This window comes from Sciurus carolinensis, chromosome 16 (genome assembly GCF_902686445.1).
Source record: "Sciurus carolinensis chromosome 16, mSciCar1.2, whole genome shotgun sequence".
Classification (NCBI taxonomy): Eukaryota; Metazoa; Chordata; class Mammalia; order Rodentia; family Sciuridae; genus Sciurus; species Sciurus carolinensis.
The window spans coordinates 35,785,759-35,798,013 of record NC_062228.1 but is presented as its reverse complement, the minus strand read 5'-3'; the positions used below and the strand labels follow the sequence as shown (position 1 = coordinate 35,798,013).

Below are 12,255 nucleotides of genomic sequence, written 5' to 3'. Positions count from 1 at the left end.
ACCATCTCATAAACTTTTAAAATTGTATATTATTATTTGTAATTACAGTATTCTATAGATTTATCATTACATTTTATAACCCCCTTTAAAATAAACATCGTCCATACTCCTAGACTTTCAAAACCAAATACTTTGGGCTGGGGTTTTAGCTCAGTTGTAGAGCACTTGCCTAGCATGTGTAAAGCACTGGGTTCGATCCTCAGCACCACATAAAAATAAATAAATAAAATAAAAACATTGTGTCCATCTGCCAAAAAAAAAAAAAAAAAAAAAAAGAAACAAATACTTTACAAAAAGGTTAATAAAATATGTATGAAGATAGCCTATTTAAATGAAAAACAGTAATTAAAATACTTAGGTAAGCAAAGTACTGGTTATCAGTACATTTCATTAGTTTAAAATATGGCTAATGGGATGTGAAATTTACAAGACTCCTTTAAAATGACAATGCTTGGGATTTTATTCTTTCACTTTAAACCACACTATGTGAAACAGCCCATGTATTCTTAAAGCTATTTAAAGTTTAAAAAAATTTGGCTTCTAACTTTGTGATTCAGTTTAAATTAAGTATTTTACACAAATGCCAAAAACAAAACCAAAATCTAGCAATAATTACAACAAATACTAAACCATTGTGCAAGCTGGAAGAAGGATGAGCTAGATAAAGTCAGAACTGTAAAGGTCAACACTGTACAATGGTTTTAGGAGGGCTTAAGGTGAAAAATCTTTGCATGGATTATTGGTGACTATTCACATTTGTTCTCTAAAAACATCTATTTGTTTGGGCATAAAAATACATAATGAACAGTGTCTACCAATTACTCAAGCTTTTGCATACATCTCTGAAATAACCCACCATCATTCTTGTCATTCAGACATTATTTTAGATACTCCACAGAAGGATTATATGTTATTGATTACCTATCTTTTATTCATTATTTTTTAAAGTATATGCTCTTTGTTAAAAACTTCAATACAGAAAATATAAGGTACAAAATAATGTTTCAAGTAATTTTGTGTTCTCTACATGTACAAATATAGTATGGTAGGTATGTTATTCATATGAAATATATAAAAATAAATCTATTAAATGTACACATATTTGTTAAACTTTTTTCTGAATTCCAAGGTTTGACCTTTAAAACATTTGGCAAAAAAGTATGTGAGATGATGAGTATGTTAACTGGTTTGATTTAATAATTTCAAAATATGTATACATGTATATGTCACATTATATACTATAAATATAAATGTAAAAATTAAAACATTGTTTCTAGATAACTGAAAGAACTTTTTGGAAATAATTTCAAATATAAAACATTTTTATATTTCTTAAATGTTACTGTGATGATTAAAAGAAAATAAATGGCAGTTATTTGGGGAAACTTCTAAAGGATAGTAAATAAGTGAATAAGAATGGGAAAAGATTAATTAGTGTTGAACAGGTCAGAGTCACTGGGTCAAGAGTGAATGGACTCCTAGTAGATTACTGAAATATTTTTTGTCTCTAAGTTGTAGCAGCTGAGAACATGCATGGTAGGATTGGGGAAAGAAAAGGGAGCTGAAGGTCTCTGGTAAATTAGGCCAGAGGTTTATAATAGATTGAATAGCTACATGTGTCACTTTGTGGTTCATGCTAGCTAAGTGAAATGGGGGATTTCCTGGCACTTCTGTACAGTGCACTACATAACTTCAAAGTATTGCCAAAAAACCCTCCTAAACTTCTGACCTATAGGGCAAAATAACATAAAAGGCTCAGCAAATAGTGGGACTGTCATAATCCCTGCCTTCCGGTGACTTTGCTTTTTTCCTTCCTGCTGGGAAGCACAACTCTTCAACTCAGAAAACCTACTGATCCACTTGGTTGAGGCTGCAGAAGGATGTCAGGGACTCTTGTAATCCTTCCCTAGGTACTCTCAGAAAAGGTAGTTACAGTTCAATTGTAAGACATCATTTTGTACGAGGGCCACCAAGCCACCATCTTGCTCAGAAATAGCGTCTATCTTGGGGTGGCTCCCCTCTTACAGGAGCTTCTGCAAGGAGATGGGAGAAAAGGAGGCATGACTGTTATCTGCTGAGCAGAATTATACAGTGATGCAACTGTTTTTGCTACCCACATTACCTATCAACACTGATGCATTTTAGGAATATAAGCATAGAAAAATTCTCAGATACATGAAAAAAAAAAACGCTTAAAAATAAGGAATCCACATAAATGGCCCCTACCTAAACAGAACTTTCAGGAAAAGAGAATTTCAAAGACTACCATACTATATCAAGAAACTAGAATGATGTCTATTAAATTCCATGTTAATATGTAAGGGCAAAATAATTATTGATAATATAGTTGTAATATGGTTTCTCAATAAGAAAGGATTTAAAAAATAGAAAACACAAAAGGTAAAACAAAATTAATCATTCAGAAATAAACTTACATATTATTTTAACAAAATCTGGAGACGGGGGATAAAAGCTTTCTAAAGGAAAGGTCTCCTCTTGTTTGGAAATTAAAGGTGAAGATACAGTGGCAACTTTAAAAGTGCTAGGGGAAAAAACAGCTTCATATGTTTGTTAGAAATTTGAGTTAAGTTCTAGCAGAAAAGAATTATGATTTGGTACTTCCAAATGTAGCTGACAGTAATAAGAGAAAAAAAATGAGAACTAGGAATTAGTCTTGATTTAGGAAAGTTACGGTATCTCACAATTCTGCAGTACGCTGGGTCTGTTGTCTTCATATAGATGCTGTGGATCTGTGCTGTTGTGTGATCCAGCAGTTGGGTAGGAAGGACAGTTTTACCTTTCCTTAGCCATACATAAATTTATATATTATATATTCAAATTTCCTTAATTGAAAACAATGACATTTAGTATAGGCTGATTTGAGCATGAGAATAACAGAATAATTTTAGAGCAAAATCAACTCTGGACATTATACATGGTTTTGAAAGGGTAATTATATACTAATAACTGTCTGACTTAAGGTAAACAACTAATAATCAAAGGAAAGAGTGGAAGGGCATATCAAAATGACTAGAAGGTTATGTTTCTTTCAAATGATTGCTTTAAATTGGTATCTCATTTCCTGTGACCTTTCTGTAAAGTATGTTATTAATATTTATGTTAATTCTCTTAATACAAAATTACTCTTGTTTTCTAAAACTAAAACCTGCACCAAATTGGCTATTTCTGGGTTTTAGCTTGGAGAGGTATGAAGAACCCTTTTCTAAGTAAAGTTAGTTAGATGGAGATTAGTGGTACCTATCCTAACTTAGGCTAGGAAGTCACAGGCCAGAGACTATCAAGAATCACTTGGGGTTATGTATCTTTATAAATACTTATATCATGGAGTTTCAAACAAAATTTCAAGCACATACAAAATTAAAAAGAATAATATAATGTACCCTACACACATTTCACATGATTTCAAAAATTGTCAACAAGTGGCCAATCTTATGTACTCCACATTCCACTTTCTTGGATAACGAAAAAAAAAAAAATGTCATTTCACTCTCAAGTATTTTGTGGTACTTAATTCTTTACAGAAGTTCATTTTTCCCTGAGCAAGACCTCATACTAGTTAGGAAATTTGTAACAAGTGTAGAAAATTCACTCATATTCCTTATTTAGGGCACAAAAGAGAATGTTGTGGTTTTAAAGCTTGGATTAAAAAAAAAAACTTGCTGAGTGCAGGGAAAACTTGATTTGACCTAAGGATGTACAAATTAATATCTCTTTCAGTTGAAATTTTCCTTACTGCTCAATGTCTAACATCTGTTCTAGAAAGCATTAATCTTTACTCTAGGCATACACAGGAACATATGACATTCTGATGAACTAAGTAATAAGTGTGCACAAAATTTGAGAAACTAATTTCTTTAAAGTATAGTGGCAAAACTCAAATTAGAGACACAAATTCTATAGCCATCTCATTGAACAGAAAGAAAATAGTACTTTGAAATAAAGTATTATTAATTAGAATTTAATATATATTTTTGAAGTAAATAACATTTATTTTAGGTTAGAGCAAAGGGCTATTTTTATAGCATCCCATTATGGTAATGAGGCAGAAACCCCCTCTTTCATTTTGTATTTTTCTTTCTGTGCAGTGCTGGTGTAATCCTGGGAAATTAAGTTAGAGTTTACAGTGATAGAGAATCTAAAAAACTGGGTAGTCCTGAGAAGTTAAACCAGAACAGGGCATTTCAACTTCTTAAGTTCAAGAAATAAACTTAAATAGTTGTGTTCCTGATATCATTAAAGGGTAAAGGTGGAGATCTGTCTGTGAATAGGAGTTTCATAAGTTGGAAGAATGCTTTTTAGAGACAGAATACAGGATCAGAGGCATCACATGTTGCTTGGATACTAGAGAAGAAAGGAATAATCTTAAATCAAGAAGTCAAGCCAACCTCAAAAGGTAGCTGGCCATTTATCTATTTGACATAAATTTCCCAAATGCCTCTATGTAACAGACCCAATGTTAGGCAATGGGGAATCAAAAACAAATAAGACAGACATTACCCCTTAAGTTGCTTCAACCATCACAATATGCTAGGAGAGAAAGATTCTAATGAAAATGGTACAAATAATCTTGATTTCAGAGTGTTTCTCAAATATCCTGGAATGAAGGGAGAGGATGTGTTAGTAAATAAGTGTTATGTTATTATTTATGATAATATAGGTTATATTTACATGTTAAAATAAATGGAGACTAATGGTGTGTTGCTCTTCACAAAGGAGGATGATTCTAGTGACTTAAGGTCAAAGGACAGATTTTTTTGAGATGTTTTCTTCCTAGTGATGATGTGACTTCTTTTGAATCTCCCTTTTGGAACCAAGGTTTGCATCAGTCAAATGGCTATATTTGTTTATCCCTATGGTATCAAATCCTAGACTTTTACTCCAATAGCTGTTTGGTTCTATTAACTGAACTACATTACTGTAACTATACACATGACAATTAGAAAAATTTTTAAGGATTCCTTGTCTCATCTTGAGGTTTAAATTAAAGTTGAAGGAAAACCACTGAGGAAAAAAAATTTCAGATTATATAACAGCATGCCAAGTAAATATTGGGTATTTTAATGTTTTTAGCTCTAAAAACAGTCAAAAAATAGTCAAAAAATATTCTCTTGAAAATGATAAAGGAGAGAATATGCTCAAAAGGATGACAAAAAGTATAGAAATGGTTAAAACCCATCTGTCAGTATTTTAAGGCTACAACATTAATGAAATGGGAGCCAGTGTTAGTTCATCCTAACAAGACTAAATTTGCTGTTTAGAAAGGGAGGTTATATATTTTGTCATTTTTATCTCGCAAATCTTTCAACACATTCATTATTCTTTTGCTTCTCTTTGTTTAATTCATTTAAAAACTAGTATTTCTACAAAGTATATGAGGCATTTCATTGACAAATGAATTGATGATTTTCTGGATGCTGACTATAACAGTAACACAAAAAATGTCATTTTCCAACACGAATTCATCATAAAACTCCCAGTAAACTAGGAATAGAGTGAACTTTTTAATATGATACAGAGTTTCTACAAAAAAAAAAAATCCCCTATAGCTAATATATTTAATGGTGAAAGATGGAAAGTTTTTCCCTTAAGATTGGAAACAATGCAAGGATGTCTACTCTTAACATTCATTCTAGATAGCACAATAAAAAGACATAAAAGGCATAGGTTAGAAAAGAAGGAAATAAAACTGTCTTTCTTTGAAGATGATGCCTGTCTCTACAGAACATCCCAAGGAATCTAAACAAACAAATAAAAACACTCCTACAATCAATAGTGATTTGAGTAAGATTATAATGGTATTTACATCAAGATCAAAAATCAATTTTGATATGCTAAAAACAAACATGTGGAAACCCAGCTTAAAAACCAAGCTTACAGTGTTTCCAAAGAAAATAACTAGGCATACACTTTATAAAACACAGAGGGTTTTTATGATGAACATGGATGTCAGGAAGAGGAGATGCCCGAGTGGTTGTGAATTGGTTAGAGTGTATAAATGGTACTGAGGAAAATGAAAGCCCAAATTCTGCCAGAGAAGTACCTACAAACACAGATGATATTAGAAAGAACCTTGAAGTACTGTGTTGGAAGAGAAATCTAGGTATTGATATGACTTATGGTTTTATATTGTATATATGAATATGAACAGACATATATTGAGAATTCAGGCCTGGTTTTTAAATAACATTCTCTCACAAAAGGAACCAAGATCTCCTTGGTGAAATGTCTGACTCAAGGCTTAGACAGAGAAGTATAAGATTCCAACCTACAATAATGCAGAAGGAAAGGAGATAGAGGTAGATTCAGGTAGTGGTTTAATGCATTCTAAGGGTAGTAGGTAGAGGTTTGATGACGAAAAGGATATTTAAGAAATAGCAGAATACCTCCCTATAAAATACTAATCAAATTAAAAGGGGAAAACAGTGAATTTAGGTTGGATGAAATCACTGGTCATCAGTATGACAAGACGAGCAACGTTAACATGACAGTGGCAGAACAGGTCAACATCATGTATTTCTATGTGATGAACTTTCTGCAAAGCATTTATGATCTGAGTTAGGAAATGAGAAAACAGCATTATGTTATAGAATGTAAACCTTGTATTTTTTAAATGGATAGGGTCAGGACATGAAACAGGAAAAGACTGGGAACCTGTTGCAGATTGAAGAAGTCTAAAAAGATGTGACTTCTACATCAGATACTTTTGATGGAATTCTGGATCAGAAAAAAAAGTAATTTTGGGGATAGTTGGTAAAATCTGACTGGGGTCTATGCATAGATATAGACAATATTGAAGTTATTCCCTGTGCATGGATTACATAGGGCAATAACCTTGCTCTTTGGAATAAGGGGCTGGGAAGGGTGGGAAGGAGAGAGAAAGAAGAAAAATGAAGAAGAAGGGATAGGGGATGGGAACAAACTTACTTAGAATACTCACCAATGACTTTAACAAAATAAGCATCTGCTTCAAAGTTATTTTTTAGTGTATGGATGGCAAAATCATTCTTTGTATATCCTTTACTTAGTACTACAATGTCCAAGATTCCCTGGAAAAACATAAAAATGGTTAAGAACAAACTATTGGATGAATTGAAAAAAAAAAAAAAAAGACCATTAAAATGTATGGCATGCATTATAGTTTGAATAAGTGTTCCCCAAAGGTCTTTGGCTTAAAGGTTTGGTTGACAGTGTGTGAAACTATTGGGATGTGGTAGAACCCTTAGGAGCTGAGGCCTAGTGGAAGGAAGTTTAATTATTGGGGTATGCTCTTGAAGGGGATACTGGGACCCTGATACCTCTTCTTTCTGTTTCCCAACTGCCATGAGGTGAGTAGCCTCCTCCACCATGAACTCCTACCATTATATACTAGGCCTAAACCATAAGGGCCAAGTGATCAGGGACAAAAAATCTCTGAAACTGAGGCCAAAATAAAACTTACTTCCTTTTAAGTTGATTATTTCAGGTCTTTTGTCACAATGGCAAAAGCTAACATTGTATATTTACTACTTAAGTGAAAACCTTATTTACTCAAGTTGACATTTAAAATAAAATTATTTAGAAATACATACATATATACACATAAGTCTGATTAATAAAATGAAAAACATCCAGTTTAAATCTTTGGAAAGAATTGTTAGCATTTTGGTATATTTCCTTCTGCCCATATTTGCATGAATTTTTAAAGCCTGTGATAGGGATCATCAGATCTTTTCCAACCATCAAAAAGGTAACAGAATGAATCAAACAACATTACCCTATGTAAATTTATGATTACACAAATGGTATGCCTTTACCCTTTACTCCATGTACAGAGAAACAACATGTATCCCATTTGTTTACAATTAAAAAAAAAAAAAAAAAAAAAAAAGAGAGAGAGAACCTTTTTATTTGCCCTTGCCACCCAACAGCACAGTACCATTTTTTTCCTAAAAAGGGGGGAAGCTTTGCTAATTTTATTAAAACAGAGTGTACTCATTAAACTGACTCTTCTCTGTCTCATGAGGCTGTTTATATCATATAAAACTTGATTTTCCTGTAAATTCTTACTTGATTTCCTGTAAATTGACTGTTCCATTTTTTCCAAAGAATTTTGGGTGACATATGAGTTTGTTTGAATCCTTTTATATTAATATTAATTATTTCACTCATTCATAGAAAACTTATTTCCCAGATTTAAAAAACATTTTGAACTTCATTTATGAAGTTTTGGTGTACAGAAATTAAAAATTGATTTGTAGTCAATTCTTTTAATTTTTCTCCCTCTTGTGATATTTCTGCCAATTACTTTTCTGCTTGGATATTGCTAAAATTGAATGAGATTTAATAGCAGAAGAAACAGAGGAAAACAAGTTCCTACATTACTCATATAATTGAGAATACCCTTTTATAAAAAATACAGTAAAACCCAAAACAGGGATAAAGGAGATAGACATGTCCTGAAGAGAACTTTTTTTAAAAAAATTATCTTGCAAGGATATGCTTGGGTACTTTGAAATTTAACAAGTTTATTTTTTTTTGTTCAAGATTTATTATTTTTCTGAGTGGTAAACTGACTTTCTTCCTCAGGGAAAAACCCAAGATCACTTGGTAATCAAACAATCTGTAGCAATAGATGCTACTTCTAGTTTACAAGGATAAAGGTGAGGACAGAACTTATTCTTTTGCAATGTAGTAAATGTTTGTTTAAGAGTCTGTTATCTGTTGACTCTGCTTTTGACTACTGTTGACCATGCAGATTTGCCATTCTCAAGCATTAAGTGCATAAGGGCATTTTCATATTTGACTATAGTGATTAGCCAAAAGTATCAATAAATTTGTTATCTCTGTCATTTAACATTAAAAGAGATTTTCTTTAATTAATTCATTTGCTTTCATTATGTCATCTACATTTTGGGGTCAAAAAGGGTAAATATAAAGGAAGATGAAGTAGATGGAAATTAAATTCCAAACAATTAGGACATCTCTGAACTCACATCTTCATAAATGTCAAAAAAGGTGGCAACCATGGCATCTCTGATTTGATTTAGGTCCGTCAGCTCCCAGTAGACTTTAAACATCCGATGTGCCTCCTCACAACTTGCATTGTTACAAGGGACATTTTCCAATAAAAAGGCTTGCTGGTTGCTGTACAATAAACAAAAGGCATTTAGTTAATATGATATATCAAAACTGCAGCAATGGCTGTACTGTTTTTTTCTAGAATCAAAGGAGACATTAACTGGTATACAGTGAAATTATATTAAAAAATCTCCACTTTACTGATTACTGTACTGTGACATTAAAAAAAGATAAAATTGTTTTCACCTCTTATCAGTCTTTGATAAAAATTCTGTGACTTTTTGAGTCAAGTCAGTTGATGGCCTTTTTCCTTTTTATACCGAGTTTCTAAAGTCATCCCTTCCTTCCTCTCTTCTTACTCTGAAATCACAGAACTTGTGTTCCACTACTGAGTTCCTGGACTAGTCATTACCCATTTAGACTTGCATTATTCTTCAAGGAATATTTGAATTTTAACTGGAGACCCTGGTATCTCCAAGTCCTGAAAACCCAAAGCAGTGAATCTAAAACAAGAGAACTTCAGTTTCCTGTCAGGTAGGGCCAGTTACTGTCTGGTACCTCTCAGATAACAGTAGCCATAAAGTTCACTCTCCTGAATTTGACTGTACAGGCAAAGTGGTCATCAGCTGAGATTTTGGAGCTTGATTACTAGGTTCCAATCCTGACCTGGTCATTTATCAGGTATGTGACTTTGAGAAAGATGTTTAACTTCTTTAATACTCAGTTCCTGATTTGTAAACTGAGTAATCAAAATACTTACAGCATGGGGCTGTTGTCAAGAGGAATGAAATACTGAAGGCATAATACCTGAGACAATTCCTGGTATCCAGTTAGTATTCCATAAAGAGCTTTTATTACCATTATTCTTATTATAAATTACAACATAGTTCCATGTAAAAATCTTTTCATTAGATATAAAAGTAACATTTGTATGCTGAGATTTTATGTAATTGCTTGTTTACAGGCATTTTCCAAATAGTTATACACATACATTCATATATAATTTTCCACTTCCCTCTATACTCATAGAAAGTAATAGGTTGCTACTGTATAGCGCTTAAATATTATTACTGTTCATTTTTTCTTTAAATTATCTTAACTCAATTTGAGGACAGACTTTTTTTTCACATAAAAATGTTTGAGTCTGGGTGATTTGGGAAAGAAAAAAAAAGAACTCAATTATAAGAAAGGAACATTTCTAAGTGTTTAATACATATTGGAAACCTATGAACAAAATATTCAACTTGCATGATGTACTACATGATTCCTTATTTTTCCAGATTAAAAAAAATTCCAGAGCAAAGAGTTCACTAAACAATTATTTATCTAATGAAAATCTCAAACTATGACATTTACTTGGAAAACCTTGAGGTGACCTTTGCTCAAGAAATAACATAACATTCTCACTACAAAGAACAAATGTTTTTTTTTCTTTGTCTCCTAATAATTGTTTTTAAATTTTAATTTGCAATTTTTTTTTCAGGTAACTTATGGTATCCTACCATTTTACTCAAAATTTCACAGAGATGCAGCATATCCTAGTTTGCCATTTGGAGAGTATATTAAAATATGAAAATACGTGATAAAAGCAGTTTTAAATATATTTTATGATCAGTGACATTCATCAGCCTTCTGCATGTGTCCCATTTCTCTTTTCAAAGTCACTGCATGGATTTCATTATAAAAACTCTTGTCAGTATGAAATAAACAATAATCTACAAGCCATCCTTTATTGTAGTTGCGTAGTTCAAAATGCCATTCTTAATTTTTTTTGGGGGGAGGTTGCCAGGGATTGAACTCAGGGGCACTCACCCACTGAGTCATATCCCCAGCCCTATTTTGTATTTAATTTAGAGACAGGGTCTCATTGAGTAGCTTAGTGCCTTGCTGTTGCTGAGGTTGGCTCTGAACTCACCATCCTCCTCCTGCCTCAGCCTCCTAAGTTGCCGGGATTACAGGTGTGTGCTTGGTGCCATTCTTAATTTTTGATGTGTGTTTGTAAAAATAATAAATGTCTCACTAACTATACTGGTGTTGTTGTTGGGGTCTGTAAAAGCTCAGTTCTTTTAAATTCTGCTGAATTCCAAAGATACAGTCCAGCACTTTACCTTTAAAAATAAAATTTGATTCAAGTCCAGGAGGAAAGATACGTGCTCTATTTGGTTCTGAAACCCTTGGGGGAGAATGGTCTCACCTCTTTTGAGTCAGTTTTTCTGTATTTTTGGCAATTACAATGAATGTATCCTTTTAAAAATTGTGTTTTTCAAAAACGATTACAAAAATTGTTGTAAAATTCAAGTAACAGAGACACTTAAATAGTCAAAATCCTTCTTTTCTGGGGATAAATATCGTTAATAATTTAGTATGTATCTTTCCAAACCTCCTCCTAGGCATATCAAATATGTAGGTACAGAAAAACAAAACCAAGAAAACCCTCAAACCCAACTGGGTTCTGCTACATTCATGGAGGAAGGGATATTGACTTATCAAGACTTTTGATAACTATTTTGCAAACTGCCTCCAGAGAAGTCGCATCATCTTATATCTTTTACCAGGAGCGCATCAATTACCTATTCTCCCGGTCTCATTCTTTCCAATGGCTACTCTATTATATGGATAAGCTACCATTCATTTTAGGATTCTGTTATTGATGGTCAGTTTGTTGCCAAATGTTTCCCTTCCTCCCCTTGTCTCCAAGTTATTTTTCCTTGAGAACTTCTACAAGGATTTTCAGATGATAATCATGTGGCCAAAAGATATGTATATTTAAAAATGTACCAATTTATACTTTCTATAGTATACGAGTGTGTCTTTCAAATCTTGCCAATATTAGTAGCATTGCTTCTTACTCTTGCCAGTTGAATAGCTTACAAATGATCTATTTTTTCTGATTATGAGAAACAATTTCATGTTCATCAGTCTTCTTCTGTGACTTGCCACTTAAATTTTTTTTTTTTCTTACTGATTTTTAGATCTCTCCTTGTTAGGGACATTAGCCCCTTATCTGTTCTTCTTATATCCTTATTCATATAGTACTAATAATAGTAGATTGCCTCAAGTAACTGTTGTAAGGATTAAATGAGAAAACACATGGTAAAGTGTTTAGCATAGTGCCCGGTACATAACACAGGACATGTTCAACAACTGCTATTATTATTATATGTTGTTACTGTTATT

The 12,255-nt window shown here is 32.6% G+C and overlaps 1 protein-coding gene across 2 annotated transcripts in view; it reads right to left on the bottom strand.

The window, feature by feature from the left end:
- The window catches only part of Itfg1 (integrin alpha FG-GAP repeat containing 1), a 259,553-nt gene that overhangs the window by 78,022 nt on the left and 169,276 nt on the right, over window positions 1-12,255 (bottom strand). For both annotated transcript variants that reach the window (XM_047528280.1, XM_047528281.1), the window contains 2 exons: window positions 8,994-9,144; window positions 6,959-7,067 (listed from right to left, as the gene is read on the bottom strand). In XM_047528280.1, the coding sequence (XP_047384236.1) occupies window positions 6,959-7,067; window positions 8,994-9,144 (260 nt within the window). The remainder of the gene's footprint in view (window positions 1-6,958; window positions 7,068-8,993; window positions 9,145-12,255) is intronic.